Below are 17,050 nucleotides of genomic sequence, written 5' to 3'. Positions count from 1 at the left end.
CACAATCTTCTTAGGCACTACAAGGTTATGCATAGCATAATTTTCTTTGGTGGACTAAGATTGATTCTATGGAGGAGACATTTGAAAATTGATTTGTGAAAGTGAATGCACAATTGCAAAGTTCAAAGTAAATGTACTATCTAAGTCTCATATACTACCTGAGATTAATTTTCTTATGGGCATTCACAGTAGAAGAAAGTGATACAAGAGCATTAATGAAAAATTACACATAAACCAAGACTGACAGACAACTAATGTACAAAAGAAAACAAACTGCAAATACAAAAATAAATAAATAAATAAATTGATAATGAGAACATGAGTTGTAGAGTCCTTCAAAGTGAGTTTGTAGGTTGTGGAATCAGTTCAGAGTTGAGGTGAGCGAAGTTATCCACACTGGTTCAAGAGCCTGGTGGTTGAGGGGTAATAACTGTTCCTGAACCTGGTGGTGTGGGTCCTGAGGCTCCTGTACCACCTTCCTGATGGCAGCAGCGAGAAGAAAGCATGGCCTGGCTGGTGGGGGTCCTTGGTGATGACTGCTGCTTTCCTGTGGCATGTAGATGTGCTGTGAAGTTGCTTTAATTATAGGTGATTCTGAAAGTATGAGACTGGAGCTGGTGGAGAACATACATGTTGTGTAGCCTTTCTCATCTTGGCACTGAGCAGTGTTGCATATGCTGGCACAAGGCTGGAGGACAAGAAGTAATTCAATTACTATTCGCCATTTTGAGCCCTGTATGACTGGACTTCGATCATGAAAAGGCAATGTGACTTCATTGGACATGTAATTAGGAAAGAGGAGTTAGAATGCTCAGTAATTATGGGAAAGATTGAAGGGAAGAAAGCAAGAGGAAGGCAAAGACAAATGATGATAGAGACAGCAGCCAGAGAACTGGAAATGAATACCAATGAATTGATCCACTTGACCCAAACAGGAGTGTGTGGGCCATGGCAGTCAAAGCTCAAACTGGGCATGGCACCTGATGATGATGATGATGATGATGATGATGATTGAACTTGCCTCATGATGTTACAAAGTAAGCCAGCTGAAGAATTAGAAACACGAGCGCAAAGCAATGAATCAGTCATTGCATTGAGACCATACCACTGTCATTTCCATGCTAGAAACCTCAGGAGAAGGATTAGGCTGTTCATCTCGTTGGTATTCACTTGACGATGCCTGATCTATCTTTCATTGTTCCATGTTCAAGAACAAACAATCACAAAGGATAGGATAGTGGTAACGTTACTCAACGAGCACTCAACACCTTGATTAATGTTCCAGAAATGTGAGTTCAAATGCTATTACAACAGCAGAGAAATTAAGTAATTTTATAGCAGTACAGTAACGTAACATAGTAGTGTAACGCTATTACAGCGCAAACGACCCAGGTTCAATTCCCACCGCTGACTGTAAGGAATTTGTACATTCTCCCCGTGACCATGTGGGTTTTATCTGGATGCACTGGTTTCCGAGAGTTGCAAACACATTTTCGCTGTATTGGTGCATGACAAATTGTACTATGCAATGACAATAAAGATATTTTATTTCATTTCATTTCACCACATTTCAAAGACACATGGGTTAGTAGGATAATTGGTCACATGGATGTAATTGGGCAGCATATGTTTGTTGGGCCAGAAGAGCCGGTTAGCACGTTGTAATCTCTATTTAAAATAACAGTCTCTAACTAAGATCTACTTAGCTTTGAACATTTTGATTGACCTTTGGCATTCACAGCCTTATGGGAAAAAGAGTCTGTATCTCCATTTATGTGGAATTTGTTTCCTGATTATGCTGCTGAATAGTTTGAATTTAATTCCGCGATTAATGATAATTATAATTAGTATCTGAAATTAGCCAACACAAGGTGAAGCTTTTTTGACAACTTTTCATATTGAAAATCTGTCAGTCAGAGTATCATTCTCTGGTCTTGGAAGTACAGATGTCCTGAAAAAAATCACATAATTCAAGTTTAAGGTTATTATCATTCAGCCATACAGCCCTGTGCAAAAGTCTTAGGCACATATATATATATATATAGTGCTAGGGTACCTAAAGGCTTTTGCACAATTTTGTAGTAATTTTATGTATTGCACTGTAGTGCCACAAAATAAAAACAAATTTCGTGACATTTTTGAATGATGATAAACCTGATTCTGATATGTGTCTCTATTGTGGACTGAGAGTGTGAAGTGTGCAGGGAGGGGGGAATAATGGCTAGGAAAAGGGGAAGGGAGTGGGAAGCACCAGAGGGACATTTTGTAATGATCAAAAAAACAATTGTTTGGATTCATATGACCTTACCTGGTATCTGCACCCGTGTCACACCCTACCTCGGCACTCCTTCTCTGCCGCCTGTCCCACACCCTTCCCACAGTGCTCCACCCGCGCCATTCCCAATATCTTTTGCTCCTACCAGGTTTACACACTCGCGCTCCACTCCACATTGACAAGTACAGTACTGTGCAAAAGTCTTGGGCACCCTAGTTGTATGTATGTGCCGAAGACTTTTGGACAGTAGTGTACATTGTTCCTCTGGAGCCAAGGTGCTAAACACAGTACACACAGCAGAGTACACACAGCACGTATAGTTATGATAAAGCACAATGCATTCACAAATTAATAGTCCCGTTACGGTTGGTTGTTTGCATTTTAGATTAAACGAGTGTAGATCCTGCTCACTAACAGAGGAGTGGAATGAGAGGAATTAGTGGCATCAGCCAGAATCAAGCTATTGTATTCACTGATCTTTTGAGTGCTCACAACTCTGTTGTTAACATTGTTATCTTTATTTTCCAAATGTAGATTGGCAGAAATACAAGGATATGATATCAGCTGCTTTGGAATTTTACCAGACCTGTAGCCTGCATAACTGTAGCTGTCACCGACGGTATGTGCTTACTTTTGTTTAGTTTTGTAAAAGCATACTTCGGATTTTGAATTATGTTTTGATGTTATAATTCCCCACCACCACCAGCTGTGAACTTTTGTGCATCTGGCTCCATCACAGTCTTTTCCCATTTAAGGATGTGATCCATTTCACCCTTGCCCCACATTAAATAGGTGGGTTGCTGGGCAGCATGGGATGTTCCACATTGTATCTGTAAATAATTAAAGAAAAACAATAAGAGATTAACTTTATTTGTCACATGTACAGTGGTGCTAGAAAATTTGTGAACACTGTAGAATTTTTTCTTTCTGCATAAATATTTTAAATGTGATCAGATCTTCATGTAAGTCCTAAAACTAGATAAAGAGTTCCAATTTAATAAATAACACAAAAAACATTATACTTGTTCGTTTATTTATTGAGAAAAAGATCCAATATTACATATATTAGTTAGAAAAAAGTATGTGAACCTTTCGGTAACTGGTGTGACCCTCTTGTACAGCAGTAACTTCAATCAAACGTTTCTGGTAACTGTTGATCAGTGCTGCATATCAGCTTGGAGGAATTTTAGGCCATTCCTCCTTACAAAACTGCTTCAGCTCGGGGCTGTTGGTGGGCTTCCTTGCATGAACTGCTTGCTTCAGGTCCTTCCACAATATTTCTATAGGATTAAGGTCCGGACTTTGACTGGGCCATTCCAAAACAGGAATTTTCTTTTTAACCCATTCTGTTCTTGTATCAAGCAGTACTAAATCAAGGCAACTGGACTTGCTGTGTTGTCTAGAAGACCTTACAGCATTCGTCTGAGAGACTTTCTCAGTTCTGATCCGTGCTGGGTAGTTTTCCAGTTTATAAACTGAGTTGTTTAAAGGACCTGAGCACCTGAGGGCCAGTAGGAGTTGTAGAGGTAATGAGAGAGTCATTAGTCTTATCTCCATTCATGACGGACTGCTACCCTGATATTCTCTTGTATAATGTCTTGTTACAATTCTGAATTCATTGTTCCCTCAACGATTGCAAGCTGTCCAGGCCCCGAGGTGGCAAAGCAGCCCCAAACCATGATGCTCCTTCCTCTATGCTTCACAGTTGGGATGACGTTTTGGTGTTGGTGTGCAGTACCTTTTTTTCCTCCAAACATAGCAATGTGCATTTCTGCCAAAAAATTCAACTTTTGTCATATCTATCTGCAGCACATTGTCCCAGAAGCATTGAGAACATCCAGGTGGCCTTTTGCAATCTTGAGATGCGCAGCAATGTTTTCTTTGGAGAGCAGTGGTTTCCTCCATGGTGTCCTTTCGTGAACACCATTCTTGTTCAGTGTTTTTCTTAAAGTGGACACATGAACAAAGACTTTAGCAAGTTCTAGAGATTTCTGCAGGTTTTTTGCTGTTTCTTTTGGGTTCTTTTTCACCACCTTCAACATTGCACATTGTGCTCTTGGTGTGATCTTTGCAGGATGCCCACTCCTAGGGAGAGTAGCAACAGTTTTCTCCATTTTTAGACAATTTATTTTACTTTGAACTGATGAACACTCAGGTCTTTAGAAATGCTTTTGTAGCTTTTTCCAGCTTCATGCATCTCTACAATTCTTCTTCTAAGGTATTCTGAAAGTTGTTTTGACTGAGGCATGGTGCACATAAACAGATCTTTCTTGAGAAGAGCAGGCTCTGTCAGTTACCTGACTTTGTGTGTCTTTTTTTATATATATGGGGCAGGGCACCTCTACAACTCACACCTCCAATCTCATTTCATTGTTTGGAACACCTGACTCCAAATAGCTTTTGTAGAGGGTATTATCCTAGAGGTTCACATACTTTTTCCAACAAATACATGTAATATTGAATCATTTTCCTCAATAAATAAATGAGCACATACAGGTGCACGTTCCTTTATCTGAAATTCTGAAATCCAAAAAGCTCTGAAAACAGAAGTTTTTTTCGCCAACAGCTGACGTTACTCAGGTGTGACATGGCAGCACTAGCAGAGGCGGCCAGACGTAAGTTGTGGCTCAGCGCTCGTACTGGTTACACGTGCATTTGCTGTTCGCTGATATTTTGTATTCAATGTTGACTTTGTGTTTAATTTCACTGTGAAAATGTCAAAAAGAGCTGCAGATACCCTATGGGTAACAATGAGAAAAAGAGAAGGAATCTTCTCTATCAATAACGCAAAAAGTGGAGTTATTGCAGAAGCTTGATCGTGGTGTATCTGTGTGGCGTCTTACTGAAGTAAACAGTGTTGGAACTACCACTGTATATGATTTAAATAAACAGAGAGACAAGTTACTGAAGTTTTATAGTGACAGTGACGTTCTACATTTATTCCAATAAGTCATTTACCATGTGTTTGATTCGGTTTGTTTGAAGCTGTATATTTTTATGTTTTATTGAATGTTTTTGTTGGAAATAAAATTTCTTCTTGTCATTATTCCCTAAACAATACAGTATAACAATTATTTACATAGCATTTACATTGTATTAGGTATTATAGGTAATCTAGAGATGATTTAAAGTATACGGGAAGATGTGCATAGGTTTGGTGTGCCGCTGGGCACCGTGCCGAGACAGGTTAAATAAGGGACTTGAACATAAGTGTTTTTTTGGTATCAGGGGGGGAGGGGGTCTGAAATCTGAAAAATTCTGAATTCCGAAGTGCAACTGGCCCCAAGGATTTCAGATAAGGGATTGTGGACCTGTATAACGTTTTTTGTGTTATTTAATTGGCTTCTCTTTATCTAGTTTGAGGATTTGCATGAAGATCTAATCACATTTTAGGTCATATTTATGTAGAAACAGGAAATTCTACAGGGTTCACAAACCTTTTAGCACCACTGTATATGAATATACAGTGAACTGCACCATTTGTGTCAACAACTAATAAAGTTCGAGGGTGTGCTGGGGGGGGCAGCCCATAAGTGTCACCATGTTCCAATGCCAACAGCGTGCTCACAACTTACTAACCGTAACCTGTATGTCTTTAGAATGTGGGAGGAAACTGGAGTACCCAAAGATAACCTTCACTGTTATGGGGCGAACGTACAAATTGCCTACGGATAGTGGCTGGAAATGAACCCAGGTCACGCTGTAAACCGCGATGCTAACCACTTGACTCCCACACTCATGATCCTGATGAAGGGTCTCAGCCTGAATTGTTGACTGTTTATTCCCCTCCAATAATGCAGCCTGAAATATGTGTATGTTGCTTGTATGTTTCCTTGCCTTGTTACTTCTCAACCCAAAATGTCAGCGCGGTTCTTCTCTCATCTGCAGAATTTAGCTTTTCAGTAGGCTAATATACTAGTGTTTGCTATAGACCTACTAACAATCTATAATTATGAACCTCTGACCAATTGAGAATATTTTATTCTTTACGCAGTGTTCTAGAGGATGACCTTTCACCTTTTCAGCAAGGAATCTCGGAAGAAATGATGGCAGCGACTGTCCGTCAGGACGTGGGGAGCCACTACCAGATTATTAAGGGCAAGCTCTATCGACAAGACAACTGCATGTTTCCTGCCAGGTGGGAGTGCAACGTACCCTGCTGGGCCTTGATATATTTATTCCAGGACTGAAATGGCCACGAGCATAGAATCTTTCCTGGAGAGATGTTTGACTCTGCACCTGTTAACAGTGAAAATTCGACTTCGCCATCCTTGAGGCTGCTTGTTGAGTCAAATATTCTAACGTGCAGTGAAGAACGAGTAAAACCCTCTAACATAACCAGAAGTGAGTTGCACAGTAGAACAAGGCAAGCGATGGGGAGATTTAATAGAGGCTTGTAAGACTATGAGAGGTATAGATAAAGTTGACAGTATCTTTTTTCCCAGGGTGAAATGTCTTAATACCAGAGGTGAGAGGGGGGTAATTTCAAAGGAGATGTGAGGGCCAAGTTTTTTTACATGAGTGGTGGGTGCCTGGAATGCACTGCCTGGGTTGTGGTAGAGGGCCTTTTCAGAGGCGTTTAGATAGGCACATGAATGTAAAGGATATGGACATTGTGTAGATGGAAGAGTTTAGTTTAGTTGGCCATTTAATTGGTTCGGCACACAATTGTGGGCTGAAGACTCTGTTCCTGTGCTGTATTGTTCTACGTTCTAAGATCATGGTCAAGTGATGACCCCAACAGATTCCCAGATGAGTATTGCCTCACCTGGAAGGACTGTTTGGGGCCCCAAATGGTAGTGAGGGAGGAGGTGTAGGAGCAGGCCTGGCACTTGTTCTGCTTGCAAGGACGAGGACCGGGAGGGACGAGTGGACAAGGGAGTCATGTAGGGAGTGATCTCTGTGGGAGAGAGGGAAAGATGTGCTTGATGGTGGGATCCTGTTGTAGATGGCCTAAGTTACAGAGAATTATGCCTCTTGTCATCTTGTAGACATCTATCAAGTGTATAATAACATCGAAGTGAAGGAGAGGGATTCAGAGGGGTGGGCAACAATCTGAATGAGACAAAGGGGTTTTACTCTGAAATTAAAACAGAAAAGCTGCAGTCTGTGGAAAGTGAAACAGTTAACGTTTCAAGTCAGAGATTCTTTTTCTGAGGACTTGTTTGCAGAACTCTGAATAAGAAATATTCTCTGGTCTTTAGCTCTAACATCTATTCTTAATAGTCTGTCACTTTATGGTAATCTATGTGTTCTTCTTCAGGTCTGGTTTGTCAGAAGGTTTATTCTCTAGATTCAAGGAGTATTCAGAATTCTGCAAACAAGTCCTCTAACAAAGAATCTCTGACTTGAAAAAATGGGATCTCCCAGTAGCCACCCATTTCAATCCTACTTCGCATTCCCATTCTGGCATGTCAGTCCCTGGCCTCCTCTACTATCACAATGAGACCACACTCGGGTTAGAGGAGCAACACCTTATATTCCATCTGGATGGCCTCCAACCTGATAGCATGAACATCGATTTCTTGAACTTCTGATAATTGCCTCCTCCCCCCTCCCACCATTCCCCATGCCTGTTTCCCTTTCTCCTTATCTGCCCATTCACCTCCCTGTGGTTCTCCTCCTCCTTTCCTTTCCTCCATGGTCGTCTCCTGCCTCCTATCAGGTTCACCCATCTCTAGCCCTTTATCTCTTTCACGAATCAACTTCCTAGCTCTTTCTTCACCCCGCCCTGCCTCTCCCAGTTTCACCTATCACCTACCAACTTGTACTTCTTCCTCCCCTCCCCCCACCTTCTTTTCCTGACCGCTGTCTTTTTTCCAGTCCTGATGAATGGTGTCAGCCTGAACTGCCAATTATTTATTCTTTCCATAGATGCTGCCTGGCCTGCTGAGTTCCTCCAGCTTTTAGTGTGCATTGCCTTAAGTTTCCAGCATTTGCAGATTTTCTCATGTTGGTGATAAGAGGCATTGGTGGATTGGACAGCCACAGACATTCTCCCATAGTTGAATGGCTAATACAAGAAGGCATAATTTTAAGGAGATTGGAGGAAAGTATAGGGGGTGTCAGAGAGAGTTTTTTTTTACATAGAGAGTGGTGGGTATATGGAACGCCCCGCCAGCATTGTAAGTAGAGACAGATACATTAGGGACATTTAAGAGACTCTTAGATAGGCACATGGATGATAGAAAAGTGCAGGGTTATGTAGGAGGGAGGAGCTAGATTGATCTTGGAGTAGGTTAAAAGCTCGGCACAACATCGTGGGCTGAAGAGCCTATGTGCTGTGCTGTTCTGTATTAAGGCAAGGATGATATCAAAATAGCACAGACAGTTTGCAGCTCAAACTCTAAATCAGAAGATGGATCTCAACCCTTTTTCTTTTGAGTTCAGGTGCAGTGGGGTAGAGCATTTTATACTGGAAATAATCGATGAGCTCCCTGACATGGAATTTGTCCTCAATGTTCGAGACTACCCTCAGATTCCAAAGTGGATGCAACCCATCAAGCCTGTTTTATCGTTCAGCAAGGTAAATGGGTGGTCGATATTCTCAGGTTGTCGAGGAACAGCACAGTTTTGCTCATCTTTTACACAGAAAAGTACAGCAGAGAAACAGACCCTTTGGTCCGTTTTATCCATGCCAAGCCATTTAAACTACCTACTCCCATTGATCTGCATTGGAAAAATAGCCCTCCATACTCCTACTATCAGTGTTCTGTTTATTGTTGCTGTTATTCCTTCCCATGCCTGTGGCATATCAGGGCGCAATCTTACCATTTCATTAGCTTTTTTGTCTGTTTGTTGTATCAATTCATGATCTTAGCAAACTTGTGGAAGAAATGAGACTTTTGCAGTCACCTTCTTATAGTTCAGACTCCCTGCTGTAGGAGAGAAAGATGAGCAATAATCCGAACCATCTATAACTTGTACTAGTATTATAACTTGTATTTTATGTGGAAGTTTTAATAGTAATTTAAGTTTATATTAACTTCAGATGTTTTCATCATATGTACATGTTACCATACAGAGAAATGCTTTGTTTGCATTATCAACCTAAGGATGTGCTGGGGGCAGTCCACAAGTGTCACCATACATTCAGCACCAGCATATCAGGCCCACAATGCTTGGCAGAACAACACAACAAAACCATGACAGGAAAACAAACCGCTAAATTCCTCCCACCCACACATATGAATGGTCCTCCAACTCCAGAATAGGTGTCCAGGCTTCGGCCATTGGACATTAATTTCCAGACTTCTTATCGAACTTCAGGTTTCTGTCTTCAAAATCGACTTCTGTTTTGTAATGTACTGTGCTACTGCTGCAAGAATCAAATCTTTGTGGCACTTATACCCTGAGTAGATATGCCTGTGGCAATAAACTTTATAATTAACTCTTCCTTTCCACTGTTTGAAGAGAATTCTCTCTGTCTTTTCCACACAGACAGCAGAACACTATGATATCATGTACCCTGCATGGACCTTCTGGGAGGGAGGTCCAGCAGTTTGGCCAATTTATCCCACAGGACTCGGACGTTGGGACCTCATGAGGGAGGAGCTGCAAACGTGAGTTGACTGAATAAATTATTGTGTCTAACTGTGCAAATGGTGTGTTGTGTAACCTCTCCATCTGTTGGGTTCTGATGTTCTTAATACAAGGTTCTTTTGGAAGTCAAAAAAGTGGCACAAGCCTTTTGCTTCTCGATTGGTTATATTAAGCACTAATAGAACAAAGAGAATCAGAAGTGTAGAGCTGTAAAACTCCAGTAGCTAAGAACAAAGAACAAAAAAGACAAAGAATAACAGGCCAATATGGCTTACCCTTCTTATACTCCATAGATAAGAAATATTCCATTCAAATATATAGATAAGAGTTAACCAATCAGATAGCCCCTATTCAAATAATGCTACACCAGAGAAGTTTCCAAAATCATACAAATGTAACCACTAGGGAATACGCTAAAAATTTCATATACATACTGTGACCACTAGGAAACATGCTGAATAGTTCCATGTTTATAGATAGTTATATAAAATACAAGCAGGCATGAATAATTAAACTGCACAGAAATAACAATTATACAGTCGAATCCAAAACATGTAATCTGGACACAAGAAAGTCTGCAAATGCTGGAAATCCAAAGCAACACACATACGCACAATGCTGGAAGAATCAGCAAGTCAGGCAGCATCTATGAAAATGAATAAAAGGTCAACATTATGGGCCGAGACCCTTCCTAAGGACTGAAAAGGAAGGGGCAAGATGCCAAGATAAAAAGGTGGGAGTGGGGAAGGAGGCTAGCTGGGTAAGATGACAGTTGAAGCTAGGCAGATAGGAAAGGTAAAAGGCTGGAGAGGAAGGAATCTGATAGGAGAGAGGACCATAAGAGAAAGGGAAGGAGGATGGGACTCGGGAGGTAATAGGCAGATGAGATGACTTAAAAGACCAGAGTGGGGAAAAGGGTAAAGGGGGAGTGATTTAACATGAAAGAGAAATGGATATTCATGTCATCAGGTTGGAAGCTACCCAGACGGAATATAAGGTGTTATTCCTCTACCCTGAGGGTGGCCTCATCGGCACAAGAGGAGGCCATGGACTGACATGTTGGAAAGGGAATTTGAATCAGAATGAAAATGTTTGACCACTGGGAAGTTCCACTTTTGGCTGGTGGAGTGGAGGTGCTTGATGAAGATGTCCCCCAATTTACAACAGGTCTCGCCAATGTAGAGGAGGCTGTATCAGGAGCACCAGACATAATTGACGAGCCCAGCAGATTGGCAGGTGAAGGTTTGCCTCACCTAGAAGGACTGTTTGGGGCCCTGAATGGATGAGAGGGAGGAGGTGTAGTACTTAATGCTGCTTGCAGGGGTAAGTGCTGAGAGGGAGATTAGTGGGGAAGAACGAACGGACAAGGGAGGGAACGATCCCTGCAGAAAGCAGGGAGGGAAGGTTAAGTTATGTTTAGTGGTGGGATCCGTTTAGAGATTGTGGAAGTTGTAGGGAATGATGTGTTGGATGTGGAGGCTCATGGGGTGATGGGTAAGAACAGGAGGAACTCTATCACTGTTAAGGCGGCGGGAAAATGGGGTGAGCGTCGATGTCCAGGAGATGGAGGTGATGCGGTTGAGGGCAGCATCGATAGTGGTGGAATGAAAATCCCATTCTTTGAAGAATAAGGACATCTCTATGTCCTGGAAAGCAAAGCCGCATCCTGGGAACATACGGCAGAGGCGAAGGAACTGAGAAAAGGGAATAGCCTTTTTACAGGAGACAGGGTGCGAAGAGGTATAGTCAAGATAACTGTGAGAATCGGTAGGTTCATGAATAATGTCGCTGAACAGTTTGTCTCCAGAGATGGAGAAAGAGAAATCAAGAAGGGGAGGGGGGGTGTCAGAAATGGACTAAGTGAATTTAAGGGCAGGGTGGAAATTAGAGGCAAAGTTGATGAATTGCTGAGCTTAGCTTGGTTGCAGGAAGCAGCAACAATGCAATTATCAGTATAGTGGAGTAAGAGTTACATAGAAGCATAGGAAACCTACAGCACAATACCAGCCCTTCAGCCCACAAAGCTGTGCCGAACATGTACTTACTTTAGATATTACCTAGGGTTACCCATAGACCTCTGTTTTTCTAAGCTCCATGTACCTATCCAGGAGCCTCTTAAAATACCCTATCGTTTCTGCCTCCACCACCGTCGCCGGCAACCCATTCCACACACTTACCACTCTCTGCGTAAAAAAAAAAGCTTACGCCTGACATCCCCTCTGTACCTTAAAACTGTGCCCTCTTGTTTTAGCCATTTCAGCCCTGGGCAAAAGCCTCTGACTATCCACAAGATCAATGCTTGTCATCACCTTATACACTACACCTCCATCAGGTCACCTCTCATCCTCCGTCACTCCAAGGAGAAGAGGCCGGGTTCACTCAACCTATTTTCATAAGGCATGCTCCCTAATCCAGGCAACATCCTTGTAAATCTCCTCTGCACCCTTTCTATAGTTTCCACATCCTTCCTGTTGTGAGGCAACCGGAACTGAGCACAGTACTCCAAGTGGGGCCTGACCAGAGTTCTATACAGCTGTAACATTACCTCTCGGCTCTTAATTTCAATCCCATGGTTGATGAAGGCCAATGCACCATATGCCTTCTTAACCACAGAGTCAACCTGTGCAGCAGCTTTGAGTGTCCTATGGGCTCGGACCCCAAGATCCCTTTGATCCTCCACACTGCCAAGAGTCGTACCATAATACTATATTCTGTCATCATATTTGACCTACCAAAATGAACATAGAAACATAGAAAATAGGTGCAGGAGTAGGCCATTCGGCCCTTCGAGCCTGCACCGCCATTTATTATGATCATGGCTGATCCTCCAACTCAGAACCCCGCCCCAGCCTTCCCTCCATACCCCCTGACCCCCGTAGCCACAAGGGCCATATCTAACTCCCTCTTAAATATAGCCAATGAACTGGCCTCAACTGTTACCTGTGGCAGAGAATTCCACAGATTCACCACTCTCTGTGTGAAGAAGTTTTTCCTAATCTCGGTCCTAAAAGGCTTCCGCTCTATCCTCAAACTGTCACCCCTCGTTCTGGACTTCCCCAACATCGGGAACAATCTTCCTGCATCTAGCCTGTCCAATCCCTTTAGGATCTTATACGTTTCAATCAGATCCCCCCTCAATCTTCTAAATTCCAACGAGTACAAGCCCAGTTCATCCAGTCTTTCTTCATATGAAAGTCCTGCCATCCCAGGAATCAATCTGGTGAACCTTCTTTGTACTCCCTCTATGGCAAGGATGTCTTTCCTCAGATTAGGGGACCAAAACTGCACACAATACTCCAGGTGTGGTCTCACCAAGGCCTTGTACAACTGCAGTAGTACCTCCCTGCTCCTGTACTCGAATCCTCTCGCTATAAATGCCAGCATACCATTCGCCTTTTTCACCGCCTGCTGTACCTGCATGCCCACTTTCAATGACTGGTGTATAATGACACCCAGGTCTCGTTGCACCTCCCCTTTTCCTAATCGCCACCATTCAGATAATAATCTGTTTTCCTATTTTTGCCACCAAAGTGGATAACTTCACATTTATCCACATTAAATTGCATCTACCATGAATTTGCCCACTCACCCAACCTATCCAAGTCACCCTGCATCCTCTTAGCATCCTCCTCACAGCTAACACTGCTACCCAGCTTCGTGTCATCCGCAAACTTGGAGATGCTGCATTTAATTCCCTCATCCAAGTCATTAATATATATTGTAAACAACTGGGGTCCCAGCACTGAGCCTTGCGGTACCCCACTAGTCACCGCCTGCCATTCTGAAAAGGTCCCGTTTATTCCCACTCTTTGCTTCCTGTCTGCTAACCAATTCTCCACCCACACCAATACCTTACCCCCAATACCGTGTGCTTTAAGTTTGCACACTAATCTCCTGTGTGGGACCTTGTCAAAAGCCTTTTGAAAATCCAAATATACCACATCCACTGGTTCTCCCCTATCCACCCTACTAGTTACATCCTCAAAAAATTCTATGAGATTCGTCAGACATGATTTTCCTTTCACAAATCCATGCTGACTTTGTCCGATGATTTCACCGCTTTCCAAATGTGCTGTTATCACATCCTTGATAACTGACTCCAGCCGTTTTCCCACCACCGACGTTAGGCTAACCGGTCTATAATTCCCCGGTTTCTCTCTCCCTCCTTTTTTAAAAAGTGGAGTTACATTAGCCACCCTCCAATCCTCAGGAACTAGTCCAGAATCCAACGAGTTTTGAAAAATTATCACTAATGCATCCACTATTTTTTGGGCTACTTCCTTAAGCACTCTAGGATGCAGACCATCTGGCCCTGGGGATTTATCTGCCTTCAATCCCTTCAATTTACCTAACACCACTTCCCTACTAACATGTATTTCGCTCAGTTCCTCCATCTCACTGGACCCTCTGTCCCCTACTATTTCTGGAAGATTATTTATGTCCTCCTTAGTGAAGACAGAACCAAAGTAATTATTCAATTGGTCTGCCATGTCCTTGCTCCCCATAATCAATTCACCTGTTTCTGTCTGCAGGGGACCTACATTTGTCTTTACCAGTCTTTTCCTTTTTACATATCTATAAAAGCTTTTACAGTCCGTTTTTATGTTCCCTGCCAGTTTTCTCTCATAATCTTTTTTCCCCTTCCTAATTAAGCCCTTTGTCCTCCTCTGCTGAACTCTGAATTTCTCCCAGTCCTCAGGTGAGCCACTTTCTCTGGCTAATTTGTATGCTTCTTCTTTGGAATTGATACCATCCCTAATTTCTCTTGTCAGCCACAGGTGTACTACCTTCCTTGATTTATTCTTTTGCCAAACTGGGATGAACAATTGTTGTAGTTCATCCATGCAACCTTTAAATGCTTCCCATTGCATATCCACCGTCAATCCTTTTAAGTGTCATTTGCCAGTCTATCTTAGCTAATTCACGTCTCATACCTTCAAAGTTACCCCTTTTTAAGTTCAGAACCTTTGTTTCTGAATTAACTATGTCACTCTCCATCTTAATGAAGAATTCCACCATATTATGGTCACTCTTACCCAAGGGGCCTCTCACGACAAGATTGCTAATTAACCCTTCCTCATTGCTCAAAACCCAGTCCAGAATAGCCTGCTCTCTAGTTGGTTCCTCAACATGTTGGTTCAAAAAACCATCCCGCATACATTCCAAGAAATCCTCTTCCTCAGCACCTTTACCAATTTGGTTCACCCAATCTACATGTAGATTGAAGTCACCCATTATAACTGCTGTTCCTTTATTGCACACATTTCTAATTTCCTGTTTAATACCATCCCCGACCTCACTACTACTGTTAGGTGGCCTGTACACAACTCCCACCAGCGTCTTCTGCCCCTTAGTGTTACGCAGCTCTACCCATATCGATTCCACATCTTCCAGGCTTATGTCCTTCCTTTCTATTGCGTTAATCTCTTCTTTAACCAGCAACGCCACCCCACCTCCCCTTCCTTCATGTCTATCCCTACTGAATATTGAATATCCCTGAACGTTGAGCTCCCATCCCTGGTCACCCTGGAGCCATGTCTCTGTGATCCCAACTATATCATAATCATTAATTACAATCTGCACTTTCAATTCATCCACCTTATTACGAATGCTCCTTGCATTGACACATAAAGCCTTCAGGCGCTCTTTTACAACTCTCTTAGCCCTTATACAATTATGTTGAAAAGTGGCCCTTTTTAATGCTTGCCCTGGATTTGTCGGCCTGCCTCACACCTCACACTTACCTGGGTTGAACTCCATCTGCCACTTCTCAGTCCAGTTTTGCATCCTATTGATGTCCCATTGTAACCTCTGACAGTCCTCCACACTGTCCACATCACCCCCAACCTTTGTGTCATCAGCAAATTTACTAACCCATCCCTCCACTTCCTCATCCAGGTCATTTATAAAAAAGTCACAAAGAGCAGGGGTCCCAGAACAGATCCCTGAGGCACACCACTGGTCACCAACCTCCGTGCAGAGTATGACCCACCTACAACCACTCTTTGCCTTCTGGGTTCACAAAGCAAGGTTCCCTTGGATCCCATGCTTCCTTACTTTCCCAGTAAGCCTTGTATGGGGTACCTTATCAAATGCCTCGCTGAAATCCATGTACACTACATCTACTGCTCTACCTGCATCAATGTGTTTGGTCATATCCTCCAGGTAGACTCCTCAAGTCTAGCTAGTACTCTTGGCTTTGTTTAATCCAATTTGAATAGACTTTTCTAAAATTGCGCAACAACTAGAACAAGTTACATGATGGTAAATACTGTGCTCAGTATGTGAAATAGGAGGGATATCTGTTTACAGTCAGTGGTGTCTATCGTAACTTACTCACTTTCCTTCACTAGATCAGCTGAAGAATGGCCATGGGAGAAGAAAATCACAAAAGGTTTCTTTAGAGGATCAAGGTAATTTGTAAAGATGTACCAAATAAATGCTGGAGAGTATCTGAGAACTTGACTAATAAACCCAGTTTCTGAACCTAATGTGGCTTCCTTCCCCTCACGGGGTGAGGGCTGATTCCAAAATTTACCCTTGTTGAAAGGTTTAGTACATAAACGAAAGTAATTAGAGAAGGCTTGCTGCAAGAGATGGATAGGTTTATTAAAATGATGCCATAGAATATATGGGGTAGAATATAGGGTCTTAAAGAAAGGTTTTGGCACATTGGCCTCGTAAACCAATGTATTGAGTACAGGAGTTGGAATGTTATGTTGAAGTTGTATGAGACGTTAGTGAGGCCTAATTTGTAGTATTGCGTGCAGTTTTGGTCTCCTACCTACAGGAGAGATGTAAAAAGGTTGAAAGAGTACAGAAAAAATTTACAAGGATGTTGCTGAGTCTAGAGATCATATGTTATGAGGAACGAATGAATAGGCTAGGGCTTTATTCCTTGGAATATAGAAGCTCGACGGGAGATTTGATAGAGATATACAAAATTTTGAGGGACATAGGTATGATAAATGCCAGCAGCTTTTTTCCACTGAGGTTGGGTGGGACTACAACTAGAGATCATGGGTTAAGAGTGAAAGGTGAAAAGTTTAAAGGGGACATGAAGGAAAACTTCTTCATGCAGAGGGTCATGAGAGTGTGGAACAAGTTACTAGCGCAGGTGGTGCTCGTGAGCTCGATTTCAACATTTAAGAGAAGTTTGGATAGGTACTTTATTGTACTGATCTGTGTGAACAGTGTACAAGACAAGTTATTTATTGCATCTTGGTACAAATG

General features: G+C 42.3%; 1 protein-coding gene across 2 annotated transcripts in view; it reads left to right on the top strand.

The window, feature by feature from the left end:
- Nucleotides 1-17,050, top strand: part of poglut1 (protein O-glucosyltransferase 1) — a 33,532-nt gene that overhangs the window by 4,136 nt on the left and 12,346 nt on the right. For both annotated transcript variants that reach the window (XM_063041023.1, XM_063041024.1), the window contains exons 2-6: nt 2,810-2,894; nt 6,270-6,413; nt 8,666-8,801; nt 9,716-9,837; nt 16,171-16,230. In XM_063041023.1, coding sequence (XP_062897093.1) covers nt 2,810-2,894; nt 6,270-6,413; nt 8,666-8,801; nt 9,716-9,837; nt 16,171-16,230 — 547 coding nt within the window. The remainder of the gene's footprint in view (nt 1-2,809; nt 2,895-6,269; nt 6,414-8,665; nt 8,802-9,715; nt 9,838-16,170; nt 16,231-17,050) is intronic.

Source organism: Mobula hypostoma, chromosome 2 (genome assembly GCF_963921235.1).
Source record: "Mobula hypostoma chromosome 2, sMobHyp1.1, whole genome shotgun sequence".
NCBI lineage: Eukaryota > Metazoa > Chordata > Chondrichthyes > Myliobatiformes > Myliobatidae > Mobula > Mobula hypostoma.
Note: the sequence above shows the minus strand (reverse complement) of the source record. Positions and strands in the feature narration are given on the sequence as shown.